Raw genomic sequence first — 16553 nt, 5'->3', positions numbered from 1 at the left:
GCAATTATCATTAAGTGGCCCAACAACTAAGAGACAGCAAAGAACCGCAGGGCCATATTTGGAGTACTGTTGCTGACAAGCTGGGCATGTTCTGTGGATATATTGCATTTAAAGGTCGGTTTTGCTCTGGCAAGATGTTCTCATCCTGGGCAGACAGTAAACGGCTGTGAGAATACAACTGATTTCATCAGTCATATTATCTTCACTTCACTTTTACAACACTGCCCACAAACAACCCGACAGTAACACTGCCTAACCCAGAAAAACAATATGACACATAGTCACATGTTCACACTGTTTTATGATGACAGCAAGAGAGACAATATTTCCAGCTTATGACGCCACTGGGGTTACTCATCAGATATGGCACAGCATGTGACGAGAGAACCTGCTGCTTCAGCAGCCAGCAGTGAGCACACATTAAACTTCACTAACTAGACTCCACTAAACATACACACACATGCTGACACACACAATGCACTCTGATGTTAACCTGTTGAAATTATTTTCTTACACTGCATAAGGGAAATTAATCTGACCATATGGGTGGACCATATGGATCACACTCACCTTTCCATTCGCCCACATAGTTTAATAGCTGTTCATTCATATTATTTATTATTGAGGCGTAACCCTATGAACTTTGCAAACTGTACTTATGACCTGTCACGCCTGCAGCAAGCCACTGTAGAAGTATCCCACAGCACACAGGGTGATTTGAAGGAAATAAAACAATCAACAAAAATGAGCCTGTTTGTGATTGGAAGGGTTTATGTGGAAAAAATTGACGGACTCAGGCCATTATTCTTGACCAGAGTTCAGTTTCCACCTTTAAACCTACATTAACATAGTTCACTTCATAACATTTGGAATACTTGCAAATGTCTCTGTGTTGAAAGTCCAGTGTGTAACATATAAACATATATTATTCATAGTTTTCATTAGTGTAGAATCACCTGAATATTTGATATCATTATGATTCTGCTACCTGAGAATGAACCGTTTTTATCTACAGACGCCGCGGGTCGCCTTTCAAGGAACACCCTTTTTCCTACGGCAACCTAGAACAGACAAACTAAACACCGGCTCCAGTTAGGGCCTTTTTTGCGGTTTTTGCGAGTTTCAAGGCCACCGTAGTTTCTCCAACATTTCACATTTTCCTTGTCAAATACAGATGTGAGCAGTGTTCAGTTAGTGGCAACCTGAAACTTCACTGCTGGATGACATTATATTCCACTGGTCCTTTAAGGGTTTATCAAAATCTTAATATAATATTTAGCAACTCAAAAATCCTTTTGTACACATTTACTGGTTCTGAACGCTATATTGTGTAGGAAATCCCAGAGAAAAGCAGTTATAGCCCACTGAAAATGTATGTTTAGTATAGTTTTGAATGCACTTCTTCCAATCAATCAGTCCTAGTGACTTGTAGTTAATACACAGTATATAGGTTCATATAATACAAACATGAAGCTGGAGTGAGTGAATGTATTTTTATTCTTGATGTTGAAATACATTTTCCAGTGGTGTGATTGTTCAGTGCTTAATTAAAATCAAAATGTTTTTGAATTATCATCTACTCACTACAGTTTAAAATTCAGAATAATTCTCATATGTGGTGCTTTTGTTATTTGGTTCATGCTTTATTCAGCTTTGAATCCATTTTTTTGTGGGTAATACATTTACCATTATCATCTGACATAGTTTTACTAAACAAGCATGCATTTGAATATCACATGATGATGTTTACCAAATGAACATATGGAAGCATGCCTGTGAAAATAGGCAGAATCAATGCATAAATAAAAGTCTGATATTTATGATCAAACATACAAAAATAAAATGATTATATTACTGCAGTGAATGTGAGGGACATAAACAACTGACACAACTCATGCAGATTGTTTCTGACCTGTGCATCATTACACACTAGCTATACAGTATGTATCAGCACATACAATTTTACAACAGCCCTTCTTAAAACATAAATATTTCACAGTATAAATGTGTACAGATACAGTTTTGAAACTAAGAACACATCAGCTCCATTGATGAACTTTCTGTCTTTGATTTTAATGCTCATGCCAGTAATGTAGAGCACATCTTAAATCTTAACCTGTCTGTTTTGAATCAAATAAAAAAACCTTATACATAAAAATCTGCTCACAAGTATTTTTTCTTCTTCAATTTCTTCACCTATTACAATTATCTCATCTCAAACAGGAAACATTACGCCTTGTTGCCAATGTTCTTGTAGAGAACCATCGAAACCACCATGGCAGCAATCTGTAAAGACAAAAATTCATCAACACATCATCTAAACACAGTGTAATGGATCTGAAATGTTGCTTATAGACTTTACAAGTTAATACAATTCTGTGAGAAATACTGTATTCTGTAGAATTACAAATTTCTGAAAAGCCATGCACTGTGTCACTACTGAATTATTTTCATGTTTATTAGTTAAATAAATTAAAATTATATTGATGTTAGATTGAAATGTAGGGTTCCAGAGATGATAACTGGACTATTCTTTATTATTCTGCTGTGTTTGGTGGCATTATGACCAATTATAGGTAAAATTGCTGATATGACAACAAAAACAATTTATGGCTTGCCGTTAATTAATATCACTGAAACTCTTTCCCATTCCTCTAGAAGTTAATTCACACTTGAGTTAACACAAGTGGTGTGAATCAAAATCATGATTTGAAGCAATGAAACTTAGTTATGCTTTTATATTTGGCTATAGTATAAACAGGCCATAGTATATAGTCTCTAACAGTGTCTGTCTGCTGTTTGGCGTTGGACAGCTAAACAATGAGCTGAAACTCACTATACAGCTCCGTAAAGGTGATCATTTTCTGTATTGTTGTTGTTAGGATTATAAAAATATGAATTATTGCTACATTAAAGCGCTGATGACAATTCTTAAGATATTTTGTTCAAATACCACTCTATAAAAACAAACTATGTGGCCAGAGTACCCAGCACTCTTCTCGACTGGTGGCTTAAAAAAGTGTTAACAACTTGGGCTGTTTGGCATGGTTTTCTGTACCTCGAGAGCAGCAATTGCTAGAGCCACAGCTGCAATGATGACAGCGTTATCCTCTATCAGGTGCAGCAGCTTTTCAAAGCAGCCATCAATATCCTGGAAGAGAAACAACAGGTTTTAGCAAAGATATAGAATTACTGTTGTACTCACAGTTAACGGTTTTGTTGCATGAAGTTAAACCAAAGGTAACTTAGTCTCATACCGAATGCAATGCGCCTTTTTCACTGCATACATTATCAATGTAGGTTGCATTGCAACAGATGGGTGGATAAGCATTCCCTCCATGTTCAATGTTATAAGGGGATCCTTCAAAGTCTGTGAAGTTCCTGTATCCACAGCACTTAAACTAGAACAGAACCACAAAGTGTTAATCCCAAATCTTACCAAAAACAGCTCAATGGTCTTATCAGCACAAACACATACCTGCTCCATTGTGGCGTTCCAGAGAGAGGTCAGACTTTCACTGCTTCCATAGTCTTTTTGAATGCTTCTTTTAACTTCATCCTCCAGACTTCCAAGAAGCTGATCAGCCTGAGAAGAACAAGTTGACAATCATTGTACTTGTGTGGTACAATTTCAGAAAAGTTCTTTTGGGCTTTTCAAATTTCCAGATCTGACCACTGGCAATTATTGCTGAGTAGATATTGTTTTGCTTTTGAGAGCCACTTACCACATCCTGGAAGACGAGCAGCACCACAGCCCCTGCAACCTCGACGAGGAAGATAATCAGCACGATGCTGAAGAACTGAATGGGGAGAAAATGATAAATGTAAAAGTCACTCACTGTATCCCTACCTAAGTAAATAACAATAACAACAATATATAATAATAATAATAATAATAATAATAATGTTCTGCACATTTGTTCCAAAAATTAAATGGCGTGCTTTATTAAATGAATTAAAAACTCACTGCTTTTAACACGTGATTCATGTTGTGTGTTGTATATTTTTAGTGCGTTGTTTGATAAGGATTTTAACTTATGTAAAGAGTCTTTTTGAGTATCATGAAAAGCACTCTATAAATACAATGTATTATTATTTATTATTAATTTCTTCAGTCTGTTGAGCTCTTGAGCTGAAGCTGACATATCAAACATGGCTTACCGTTAGCAGCATACACCTGCTCTCCCTGACCGCTCCGCAGCAGCCCAGGAAGCCAATTACCAACAACACAGCACCCACTGCAATGAGCAGGTAGCTGACGTTGACCAGCTGGGATAACCCAGATGGAATGTCTTCCACGTTATCCAGTAAACCCAGCAGAGAACCACTGTCCACCTTCACCCACACTCCCACACCCAGGATGGCTGCACCTGCCACCTGCATGATGGATGAGGAAAGAATGGAGAGAATAAAGTAGAGAATGGAAATTGCATTAAAGCGTGCACAAATAATGGTATAATATATCAAATATTGATGATATAGTACGGGTGACATGGTGAAAGGAGCTAAGAGAGATTCTTAAAAGTCATTCTGACACTAAAGTTGCTAAAAAACATACTGATGAAAGTTTGAACCACAGATTTGAGAATTCATTTGCAGGTGAGCAGGAGTTCAGCCGGAGAATTATTTAGAATATGTTGTGGAAATATGCTTCTTAGCTTTCTATCCAAGAATTAGATAAGAAGATTAATATCCTAATATCCGTATGTCTGTACGTTAAATATGAAGCTACAGACAGATGCCAGTTAGCTTAGCTTAGCATAAAGAGAGGAAATAGGACAAAACAGCTAGCTTGGATCTTTTCAAATGTAGTAAAATGCACCTAGCCTCACCTCTAAAGCTCATTAATTGATATGTTATATCTTGCTTGTTTCATCTGTACAAAAACCAAAGTGTAAAAATGATTCATATAAACTAAGTTAAACTATCTGTCTCCTGGTTATAGCTTGATCTCAAGCATGTATATATATAGTCTGTTTTCTTGTGGAACCATACAAGAAATACAGAAAATAAGTAGCTTTCTTTTTTCCAACTTACAAAGATGCCGCCATTGAAGATAAACATCATAATTTTGAGAAAGCTGGAGCAACACATCTTGGCTGTTTTTGTTTTCCACACTGTTGAAAAAGAGAACACATTTTTTTATTAGTTTAGCAGCGAACTAAATTACTGTATAATTATTCACACTTCCTTCTTTATTCGCTATAGGGATTTTAGTAAAATGGACAGGTTTGCATTTTGCCTCATAGGAAAATCAATGGCATGGGGATGGCTTACAACACAAGCAACATGGGTCGAAAGGTATTTGCTTTGGTTAGTCATTAACCACAGTAACTGGCAGGAAAACAGAAGGGGTCTTAATCTCCTTTAAATAAATAAAAAGTGTTTCAAGCTGACGTAATACAAGGTTTCGGTTGGTGTGTTGCTAGTTCATATCCACACTTTAGTTTTTATTTTAATCTTGCCTGAAAGTTATTTAAAGGATTATCCATCCCACATTTGAGTCACATGACACGTTTGCAGGTTTAAACTCATGGGACTACACCTGGTACAGACAGGAAAAATTCACTTCCTCCAGCTCTGAACTGTACAAAGAGTTCAATAGTACTGTGCCAGTTTCACCATAAATGTATAACCCATATCAGTATGAGTGTTCACAACTTAAATTTGCAGTATGCCATAAAATTTATGAAATACAGGTTTAAAAGGAGCCATGTATGTAGGTCATGGACATGTTGCCATAATCTGGCTCCAATTAATCAAATGTCCTCTGATGAGTTCAGGCCTGAACGGTAAAGTCAAGGTAAGGTATCTTATCTACTTACTGTTAATCACAAAAGAAGTAGCCAAGAAGAACAATAAAAAAAACACCTTGTGCCTATCATTGCACAACCTTGCTACTGTCTGTTCTTTGTATAACAGACATGAGTTTACTTTTATAGCTATTGATCTTAGTTGTCTTCCTTATTGCAGCTCTGACTATATCAGTCAGTGGGAACAAACTAGGCAACTGTTACCTTGTTTCCAAAAAGCAATAAAATGCTTCCATAACACCAGCAAAATCACATGATGTTTATTTGAATGCAGTTAATGGAAGCCATGAGGAAGCAAAACAGGACAAATAATAATGCAATTTCAAAAGTCAGAGAAAAGCAGTTCACAGTTCCTTAATCACCTCTGTTACTTGAAATGTAACCACTAAAGGAGCTGGTTTGCTCTGCTGTATAAAGCTTGTATAAAGTTTTTTTTACATGATGGTAAAGAGAACTGAGTTGGATGATATTTGGTTTATTCAGTCTTTTGGTTGTTATAATACAGTGATATTATTACAAGTGACATTACATATAAATATGACAACTACTCAGTGGAATGTAAGTAAATACTTTCAGGTCATTCAAGGTACTTTACATGAGAATTTCCATTTAATGCTATACTTGTGCTCCATTACATCTCAGAGGCAAATATTTTACTTTTTACTCCACTGCATTTATCTGACAGCTTTAGTTACTAATTACCTTTTAGATTACACATTTTCATACCCTCAACATTTGATGATTTTGAAAGGGATTTTTTTCTGATAAACTGAAGGATGGAGTGAGTTGAGAAAATTCTTCTACTTATAAATAAATAAATATCACAAAGCTGAAAACAGGCCTGTTTTTCTGAGCTCTGAGAAGTGGATTTTTTAGAGATAAGTGGCTCTCACAGAACAGCAACGTTACAAAAATATGACGATCTTATAGAATTATGATCCATTGCAGTAAATTAACACTACCCAACACTACCCAACACTACCCAACAGTAAAGAAGTTAAAATTAGTTCATTCTGACACGTTGCTCATAATACACATACTTTGGCTTTAGTAAGGTGCTGAATGCAGGACTTTTACTTGCAGGGAAGTATTTTCACAATGTGGTATTAGTACTTTTAGTTAAGCAAAGTATCTGAATACTACTTCCACCACTGCAACTATATACAAAATGACAATACTGACATGACTGAGTAATGGACATCAGGTAAGCAATTACTACTAAGAACATTAATTATTAAAGATGAACTTCATCACACCTTTGTTAACTTACTTTTCTCTCAGGAAAAAAACATACCACATCATGTCATATGTACATTTGCTGTAATGTGTTTTAGGTGTGTTAAAATTAAAAGTAAAAGGTTTTTAGTTGTTGATCATGTAGTTAATTAAAACTACAAAAAAAGGATGAAGCTCCTACCTGTAGTGCACTGAAGTCTGTCTGTCCGCTGAGGTCTGATCAATCAGGAGTGTCTGCTCAACAAGGCTTGCATGCCCCTTTATCTTCTCACAGGTTTCACACACACACACACACACACACACACACACACACACACACACACACACACACACACACACACACACACACACACACACACACACACACACACACACACACACACACACACACACACGGGAAGGAAAAAGGGTAGTTCATGCCCTACACGTCACTAACTTTGCTCTTCGGGTAAGCGGCACTTCCTGGTGACCAAAGTCCCTTTTAAAAATAGAGCAGAACCTTGTTATGACCCGGAACTTTACAGACAATTCCTGATCAAAATAATAATAAAAATTATGTTCACTAATGACTTACTTTTAGAAAAAAGCTCAAAACATAGAACAATTCAAAAAGAGGAGCCAATCCAAGCATATGAACAATTTAATGTTGGGAACAACTTATTTCCTAATGAATGGAAAAACACTTAGGGAATAAAACGTATGACGTCAGTGATTACTTCAATCAAATGTTATTTAACTATTATTTAAAAGTGCTGTTTAATACAGAAAAATAACATTTAATTACTTCCCACAAATAAAAACCAATAGACATAATGTACAGATCCACATCTTTAATCTCAACTTTTAGAGGAACAGCGTTAACCATTAAAGGTAAAAAAAAAAAAAAGAAGAAAAAAACAACAGAAAAATATAAATTAAAAGCAAATAAGAATATCCCTCCAAAACAGTAATAACAAGTCTGTACTACACACATAGACCTGGAATGACACAGCACCTTTCAGGTATGTTTGACTTTGAACCAAACAGTTTACGAACCTTCTTCCTCAGCAGGATTACATGGGGCAAATTAACAGGAAACACAGTGAGGCAACAAATCAGTGGTGCATTTTCATGCAACACCCACAAGGGGTCAGCATGACTCAAGTAAAATCACAGTGATCCCCTCACCATGCTGATTTGGTTCATTGCTTTTCATTTGCCCCCTCACCTGCAACAGGTGCCGTTCACCCATTAGACAAGAGAGAATAAAGCGGAGGTGTCGGGCAAAAGGCACAGCTGCTCGGTGCAGCTCTTTGGCATCTCAGTGTAACAGTCATATTCAAATTACAATGAAGAGTTGCCACCAATTTGGGAGAAGATCAAATGGGAAAAAAAGGGAGCCAAGCATCCATGATAGTATTGCAGTAACATATGGTAAAGTACATTCACAATGATAGATCTTTGACAATTCAGTTAATCTGTATATGTGTGTCTATGTGTGTGTGTGTGTGTGTGTGTGTGTGTGTGTGTGTGTGTGGGCCTATGAAACCCGCTTTCTATGAATCTCCATTGCCGGCTATCAGCACGCGCAGCCACCCTGGCTGCTGCGGGGCACCTCCTTCAGGTCAGCTCCTTTGTTATTGGCTGACAGACCGGCGTCACCGTTAGGGCTCTCGCTCATCTTTTCACAGATGACATCCACCAGCTTATCAAAAACCTGCTTCACATTGATGTTGTCTTTGGCACTGGCCTCGAAGAACTGGAAGCCTGGAGAGAGCAGAGAGAGAGAGAGAGAGAGTTATGAGTGATTATAAAGTGATGTTTGGTTGTGTGTGTGTGTGTGTGTGTGTGTGTGTGTGTGTGTGTGTGTGTGTGTGTGTGTGTGTGTGTGTACTGACCAAGCTCTGTAGCCAGTCTTTGGGCATCTTCAGTGGGGACCTGCCTGTCTTCTTCCAAGTCCAGCTTATTTCCTACCAGCGCTACTTGAGCATTTCCCCATGAGTACGTCTTGATCTGGGTTGCCCTAGGAAACACCAACATTTTCACAACCAGTTTTAGTTATAGTATTTACATTTTATACTAGTTTAAATAATGCACTTTTTACTACTGCTACATTTATAAGGTAAAGTTACTTTGCAAATGGTAATTTTACATACAAAACATATGATCAACAAAACATGATGCATCCTGCAGCGCAACGTACAATAACAGATCATCAGTGAAGCACAAGCTCATGTTTCTCACTAAATTGTAAGTGCAACTTCAAAAACACATCAATGCTGAGTTAGTGTTATTGCAGGATGACAAAAAAATTGCCAATGGATTCTAAACATTTGAAATGAAGCATTTAAGTGTTTTACAAAATGAATCAGACAATGATGGCCAGCACTGTATTGTACCTTTAGGTATTTTGTTTCTACTAAAAATGTTGTGCGATCATCAGGGGGTACTTGGCTGAAAAACATATTTAAAAAGGGGGAAATTATTGAAAAAGAGTTTGAGAACCACTAATTTTTATAGATTTCACTACCCCCAAGTTAAGGCTAATAGTGATGATTGTAAGAATGAACTCCAGCTAAGACAGTTAAAATGCTGCTTTCTTGTTCATGCATCAGTAATAATATTCCAATAATATGAGGTATATAATCATATACACACTATGTAAGGGGCCATTCTGCCCAACAACTACTTTTACTTTTGACACTTTAAGTATATTTTGCTGATAACACTTCTGCTAATTTCAACTTTTCAAATCCATCACTGTATATGTAGAGCTGTGAGCTGTATATATATTCTATGTATATCTATATATATTTTTAATTAGCTCTTTATACTTTTAACTACAGTAAATGCTTTACAATGACTGAGGTAAATTGTGTGTCTTTACATGAAAAACTGTTAAATGTGTCTGTGGTTATTTGCTATTTTTCTTTTTTGATGTATCCTGTTACTGCAGCAGTGGAACAAGTATTGTCTTGTGTATTAAACACATAGGAAAGGGGCAGCTTGTCTCCAGGTCATAGACACCAACAAAAGCCTACTGGTTTAACAGCATGACGTCACATCTGGAGGTCTACCCACCAGTCCTGTACAGCACAGAACGACTCCTGGCTTGTGATATCGTACATTAGCAGGAATCCCATGGCTCCTCTGTAGTAAGCGGTGGTGATAGTCCGGTAGCGCTCCTGTCCTGCTGTGTCCTGTATAAAACACAACACACCTGAGAAATGCTGTTTTTTTTTTTTTTTTTTTTTTAAACCACATCTCAATCTCAAGGGAACAACATAATCCCAGTTGTTGTTGTTGTTGCTGTTAAAGACAAAATTAAATTCACACAACACATACAGTATAATCCTCGTAACCAACAACAAGAACTTATTCCTTAAACATAAAAGACATGGAAGGAAACAAATGGTTAACCTGGTTGTCCTAAGAAGGGAAGGTAAATCATTAACTCTCTTGCAACAGAAGTTAATCCCTCCCATCATGTGTTGATTGTTGCCACACCCTTAAATACACCAGGATGTGCTCTCTGCTTTGCGGTTACGCCTTAAGGGACAAAAATAAGTTCTAAAGATGTTACCTTTCTTCTTTATGCTCTTGGCTGATTGTAGGAAAACTGTTACAGCACTGAAAGATGACTGATGTGGATACATTTAAATTTAAATAAAAAAAGAAATAAGCCTTTAACTAATCTTTAACAGATCTTCTTTAGCCTTTAACAGTTTAATAGATTTAAATGTCAGCCAGCAGCTGTCAGGTACAATATTAACATCATGCACTCTGAAGATGGAGATATGACAGAAGAGGCCATACTGTGAGAGTCACAGCATGACATGCTACCACTGTCTCAAACTTTGGTGCATGGTTGTGTTGAGCTGGTATTATTGGCCCCATGAAACCAATTCAATTTTACCTTCCTTGTGTAAACGTATGCAACTGTATCATTGTTAAGCAGAGCGAACAAGACATGCTATGCTGAATACATTAAGCTAAAAAAAAAAAGAAGAACAAGAAGAAGAAGAAAATTAAAGGATATATAACTTTCATCTAACAGGAGTGCGGTAGGTGAGTCCTCGCCTTCCACTAACATTTAGTAACAGATCTGTCCTGGTTGTCAGTCTGCGCAGTAAGCACATTCAGCTCTGGCAGCTCAAGCCCATGCATCTTTCATGAACCCTGCCATCTGGGGACGATGTTAAACATCAACTGTCATTAACTCCACACTGTGAGAAATTAGTTTACGCCACAAGCATGACAGGCAGCAGCGTGTAAAGAGGGCAAACTAGGAAACGTGGTGAGGATAAACAGTCTTTCAAAAGCCCTATACACTCTGCCTCTGGTTGAAGCTGCGTTGTAGAAGCTCTCAGCCCCAGGTAAATGCTGTTAATTACCCAGTAAATTATAGCTCTGACACTAAACAGTCTGCAGCGTTTTATGCTCAATTTTGCTGATATATTGTCCGTCAAACTTGTTTGCTCCGTACAGTGTTTTTTTTTCTGTTGTGGGGAATGAAAAACCTTCTTCAGCTTTCTACTGGAAAATATGAGGAACTCTTCAGGCTTCAGTGAGTGAGTGTCACGACTCTTTCTAAACTTACACCTCTGCTGGAGGCTAACTAGACCCTTAATCCTATTAAACTAACTCAACTAGGCACATTTTTGTTCTTCTCAGTCTTGTTTTTGTTGGCCAACATACAGATTTGTGGTTTTTTTTTAATCCTCGTTGAAGTGAATGATAATACAGCCATCAGTGTGTTTTTGGGATTTGATACCCCACTGTCATTTTACAGAATAATAGGGCTCAATTGAGAAACAGTATATATTATATAATGGGTCAATTGTGGCCGTTTGACCAATGCAGGAATTTGTTTCTTCCTGAACACAGACACATAAAAAGTTCTTAATTTTCTTTGCATGTGTATTAATTAAATTTTTCTTTATCATATTTTGTAAATCAATTTGGTTACAGATAATTTTATTTATAACAAAAAAATCCTTATCCCTGTAATAAATGGGAGAGGTGGCTAATTCTGTGCAAACCCACTTTAATCTGGGTATGTAACTGTAAATGTTTTTTGATTGTGGTGGTTTCTATATTGTTTTCAATTCTGCAAACATTATAATATTGGAAAAAGTCTGAAGCCTTTTACTTTACAGAGGCATGAACATAGTCAAATACACAGTAAAGATTTGCAAATACTACGAACAGTGTGTGTGTGTGTGCAGATATATGGCTTTGGTCCAATAGAACTTGCCCTGGGCTAACTGCTCAAGGTGCGGAGAGGTAAATTAGCCAGAAGAGAATATAAACTCAGGGCCAAACAAGGTGACTAATTCTAATGTTTCTGGGCTGTCTGCCATTCATAATGTCAGTCAAAAAAACAAAGCAAGCAACACTACATTGAAACAAAACTACACACATTAGGTTTTACACTCATGTGTGCCAGATTAAATAGAGTTAAATCTGGTCAAACTGTAACACTGTCTGCTAGCTTTTCTCGGCTTCTGCACTGAGCAAACATCAGTTGTGCTGGTCTTATCTGCCAGACTTCCACTCTTTCCTGCTGCAGAGGAGAAACCAGATTATGTGCATGTAAACAGTTTGACAGCATGAAGGTGAAGGAAAGTAGTTTCATTTGTGATTCTTTTTTAATGCCACAACATTTTGCGTAAAAAATGCCCAATGCAAGTTAAAATAAAGGATCCTATTATTCCAAACCTACTGATTTTAAATGTGTTGTTTCAAACTACAAGAGCCATATTGCTTTGTCTGTAAATTATCACTTATGACATATGCGACATATATTTGGGAGGTTTGTTGTTACAATGCCTTCTTCAAAACCTTTACACCTAACACTAATCTAACTTTTAGCTTGTTAACAATTACTACTTTTCTTTCTGGCTATTTTTCTCCTACAAGACTCTTGTTTTCAATTTATTTTAGTTTTTCTCTTTGTCACTCTTACTTGGTCCATGGAAAGAAAACAGTTTATGCATCTGAATAGCTCTACACCAAATCTTCCACCTTCATTAACACAGTCAAACTGTTTCATTTCATTAGAGACTTGTTTGTGTTATTGATGAACTATACGTTGCTGAAATTAATAGACCAATCTTACGTTTTCATCATATTTCAGAGATCAATGTCTCAGTATATTTTTCTATCTCACCCAGATCTGAAGTTTCACCCTCTTGTCGTTCCTGTAGATGGTCTTGACTTTGAAGTCAATGCCCACTGTGCTGACAAAGGCTGAAGTGAAGGAGTCATCTGCATAGCGGAACAGGAAGGAGGTCTTTCCCACGCTGCTGTTGCCGATGATCAGCAGCTTAAACATGAAGTCAAAGTTTTGGTCGGCTGCATCTCTTTGCTCGGGGCCCGCCCCTGGATCTTTGGCTAGTGCCATCTGTAGAATGAAGTAGGACAAGAGGAGAGGTATGTTCTTTCAGACTCAAGTATCCAACGTTATTTTGAAATGTTTCTAACGGACCCTGGGAGCATAAAAGGATTATAAAACAACTAGTGCTGAAACAATTTGGTAATTTAACAATTAGTCGATTGGCAGTAGCAGCAAATATTTCACTGTTCCAGTTTCTCCAATGTGATGTTATGCTGCTTTTCTCTGTTTTACATCACTGTAAATCTAATATTTTTAGTTACAGATTGTTGGACAATGAGACATTTGAAAATGTTGCATTGGCCAAGACATCTTAAAAAAAGTTTCAAATAAAACAAAAACAAACAATAAGCTTTGAAACATTAAGACAAACAACACAAAGATTTCACATAAGACAAAACCAGCAACCGATGACGGTAGTCATTAATCTTGTAAACCACAGTTTCTAGCAATTTGATCACATGAACTCCGGCTGCTGGAGATGGATTATCTGCAGGATAATTTCACTAGATTCTGACATTTTATAGAAACGATGATCAATCAATTAATCTAGAAAATAAATGGCAGATTAAAGTTGCAGCCCTATTAGAAAATAATAAGTCAATCAGTTTAAAAGGCCTACAGTACATTGCCACTGATGACATTATACTGTATAAATATCTTTAAAGGCAAAGAGAAAAAGATGTAACCCCGGGCAGGAAAGGTTGATGCAGAAGTTAGACAAAAGAGCTGCACACTGTAATGATAGTTTCCAATAAATCTAATTTATTAGAGCAATGTTGCAATCCAACAGAGATCATTGTCAAGGTAAACTTAACGCAATGAGTAGAATCCTGCTAACTAACATTTGATTATTCACAATTAAACACATGGAAATTTACAACTAAAAAGCTTCTTGGAAATCACATCCATGCCAGAGAATTAGCCAGTTGTATCTAGTCAAATGTTTACTTTATATTGAATTATGTAAGTGATATCAACTGAAAAAGTGAAGAATAATTAGGAACAGAGCAGCTGGGGCAAGTAGTAGCTCTTGCAAAGTCCAGGGTTACCTCTGTCCCAGTGTAGTATAGAGATACTTGCAACAAGTATACTACGCTGGCGAGAACATGCAGCTAAAGAACTGAAAAAGAAACAAATCTTAGCATTCAACATGAGTAATGAGTGCAAGTTGGCTCCATCACCAACCTCCTTGGCTGATACTGGCCTGATACTGGCTTATTTAAAGATTGCAGGGTTGGATGTCTGGAACAACGATATGGGTAAGACAGTACTCAAGTGTTCGAATGTCAGGGTGAGGAATCTCAGCTATTTGAGAATTCAGGGTGAGCGCTCACATGTCTGGAATTCATCCACACTAATAGCTGGGCAGATGTTGATGTTGGTAAATGGAAGTGTTGTTTTAAAAATGGCTCGTCTTCCTCCCTCATCCCTCTTAGCCTCCTCTCTCATCCCTGTGCTGTGTGCCAGGGCCTGCTCCCTCTGCTGTTTTCTTCCTCTATCAGTCACCCACTGCTCTCTCTGGCCATTTGTCACATGGACTTGAGTTACAAAACGTATGGGATCAGTGGATGCTGAGTGGTGGGCGAGGGGGCAATAGATTCTCCTCCCCTCCATGTGTTTCATCCATCAACCCACCTGACCATTCATCGACCCACCGACACTCCCATTTAAACACACATACGCACATTTATCTTCCTTTACTCCCTCTCTTATATTCATCCATCTATGCATCCCTCCTGTCATCATCCATCCCTATGTCACCCACTCCACACTCTCTCCTTCCTCCATCTCTCTGCATCATGAGGTGGCTGAACCATCCATTCATCCACACATCCACCACCACCCCTCCCTCCCTCCACACTCCTCTGTCAGAGAGTCCTTCTATACTCCTCCCTGATTGCTCTGATCTCTCTGGAGACCAGCTCAGCATTACCGCTTCCAAGACCATAAAGAGGGGATGGCCGGCGTGCTGCTGCACACACTCAGCAAAAGACCAGCATCCACGCATGCGCCTGCACACGAGTATGAAAATAGGTGCAAAATGGTGTATGGAGATTTAAATCGCTGGATGCATTTACTTTAGCAGAGAGGCAACAGGTCATCTTCCACAAAAGCAACCGCGTTTTAACACAAGGTGTGACTTAAAGAGCAGATGTTGACATCTGGAGCAAAGAAGCTAAAGTTAATGGCAGTGGTAAATGAAAATGGGGTGTGCACTTCGCAAGACCGAGCTACTGATTGTATGAAGATACAGGGGATCATGACACTTGTTGACACTTAGTATTAATCTAATTATTCTTGTAATACAAACACAAAGATAAAAAGTTAGTGCTCTGAGATGAAGGGCTGACACTGAACTAACAGTTCGCCTATTTTGCCTACACTGCCCTACCATACGGTGGATCAACTCCAACCGGGTGGCATTAAAACAACTCGCTGCCGTGCAAAGTGTGTGAATGTCACTTACCTTTGGAAGCTGTTTATGAGTCTGTCTCCTCCGTCCTTCCCGCGGTCTTCCACATCCACCAGAAAGCCGATAGGTGTACGCTGCTGTGGGGCGCTCCTCTTCAAGGCGCTCCGCTCCCGGATCTCCACCAGACTGTGCATGTGCCTGTCACCGGGACACCCACCAACCACAGTCAAGTCAGCCAGGATATATACACGGCACTTCCTGTGACGGCTTTCAGAATAAAACCACTAGTTTGCGTTCAAAAGTGTGTGATAATTAAAACCTTGTTTAACACGTCTGTAAATGCAAATATGTAGGATTGTTTGTCTTTGTTTAAGCAACTTTGGAGCAAAGTTGAGTTCTCATTGTTTTAACCTGTATTATGCATGATTATTGCAAGGTTCGGTGCAATATTTACATACATACATATGTATATATGGTATGTAGGAGCTGTTGCTTTTCATCTTTAATTTTGTGAAGTGTAGTGCAGTACATAGCATCTATAATCATTCATGTTAATATGTGAGCTGCTACTAATAATTGTTTTCATTATCCATTAATCTTGTGATGATGATAGGTAGTTGAGACCACAATAGTCAGAAAATAGTGACAAATGTCCATACCATCTTGTCAGGCAACAGTAGCTTATTTTGACCAACCAACTGTTCAAAGATTA

General features: G+C 37.9%; 2 protein-coding genes across 2 annotated transcripts; both read right to left on the bottom strand.

Annotated features, from left to right (window-relative positions):
- Positions 1-1479: 1479 nt before the first annotated feature.
- tspan34a (tetraspanin 34a) lies at positions 1480-7389 on the bottom strand. Its single transcript, XM_051383888.1, has 8 exons — positions 7231-7389; positions 5038-5117; positions 4162-4377; positions 3726-3800; positions 3479-3586; positions 3258-3401; positions 3059-3151; positions 1480-2286 (listed from the first exon to the last, which is right to left on the bottom strand). The coding sequence occupies exons 2-8, from the start codon at positions 5092-5094 to the stop codon at positions 2230-2232; spliced, it is 750 nt and encodes a 249-aa protein (XP_051239848.1). The 5' UTR covers positions 5095-5117; positions 7231-7389; the 3' UTR covers positions 1480-2229.
- A 475-nt stretch (positions 7390-7864) lies between these two features.
- rab3da (RAB3D, member RAS oncogene family, a) lies at positions 7865-16061 on the bottom strand. Its single transcript, XM_051383889.1, has 5 exons — positions 15896-16061; positions 13201-13434; positions 10110-10228; positions 8927-9051; positions 7865-8795 (listed from the first exon to the last, which is right to left on the bottom strand). The coding sequence occupies exons 2-5, from the start codon at positions 13432-13434 to the stop codon at positions 8608-8610; spliced, it is 666 nt and encodes a 221-aa protein (XP_051239849.1). The 5' UTR covers positions 15896-16061; the 3' UTR covers positions 7865-8607.
- Between the last annotated feature and the right edge of the window lie 492 nt (positions 16062-16553).

The sequence above is a fragment of the Dicentrarchus labrax genome, unplaced genomic scaffold (genome assembly GCF_905237075.1).
Source record: "Dicentrarchus labrax unplaced genomic scaffold, dlabrax2021, whole genome shotgun sequence".
Lineage (NCBI taxonomy): Eukaryota > Metazoa > Chordata > Actinopteri > Moronidae > Dicentrarchus > Dicentrarchus labrax.
This window is presented reverse-complemented; position numbering and strand designations above follow the sequence as displayed.

What these genes read in the sequence shown, in the direction of transcription:
- tspan34a (XM_051383888.1), bottom strand. Translation starts at nt 5,094, where the DNA reads ATGTGTTGCTCCAGCTTTCTCAAAATTATGATGTTTATCTTCAATGGC. An exon ending in TCTTCAATGGCGGCATCTTT is followed by an intron (nt 4,378 to 5,037) that starts GTAAGTTGGAAA and finishes TCCATCATGCAG; the next exon opens with GTGGCAGGTGCAGCCATCCT. An exon ending in AAAAAGGCGCATTGCATTCG is followed by an intron (nt 3,152 to 3,257) that starts GTATGAGACTAA and finishes TTTCTCTTCCAG; the next exon opens with GATATTGATGGCTGCTTTGA.
- rab3da (XM_051383889.1), bottom strand. Translation starts at nt 13,434, where the DNA reads ATGGCACTAGCCAAAGATCCAGGGGCGGGCCCCGAGCAAAGAGATGCA. An exon ending in GGGTGAAACTTCAGATCTGG is followed by an intron (nt 10,229 to 13,200) that starts GTGAGATAGAAA and finishes TGTTTTATACAG; the next exon opens with GACACAGCAGGACAGGAGCG. An exon ending in TTCTGTGCTGTACAGGACTG is followed by an intron (nt 9,052 to 10,109) that starts GTGGGTAGACCT and finishes GGTGTTTCCTAG; the next exon opens with GGCAACCCAGATCAAGACGT.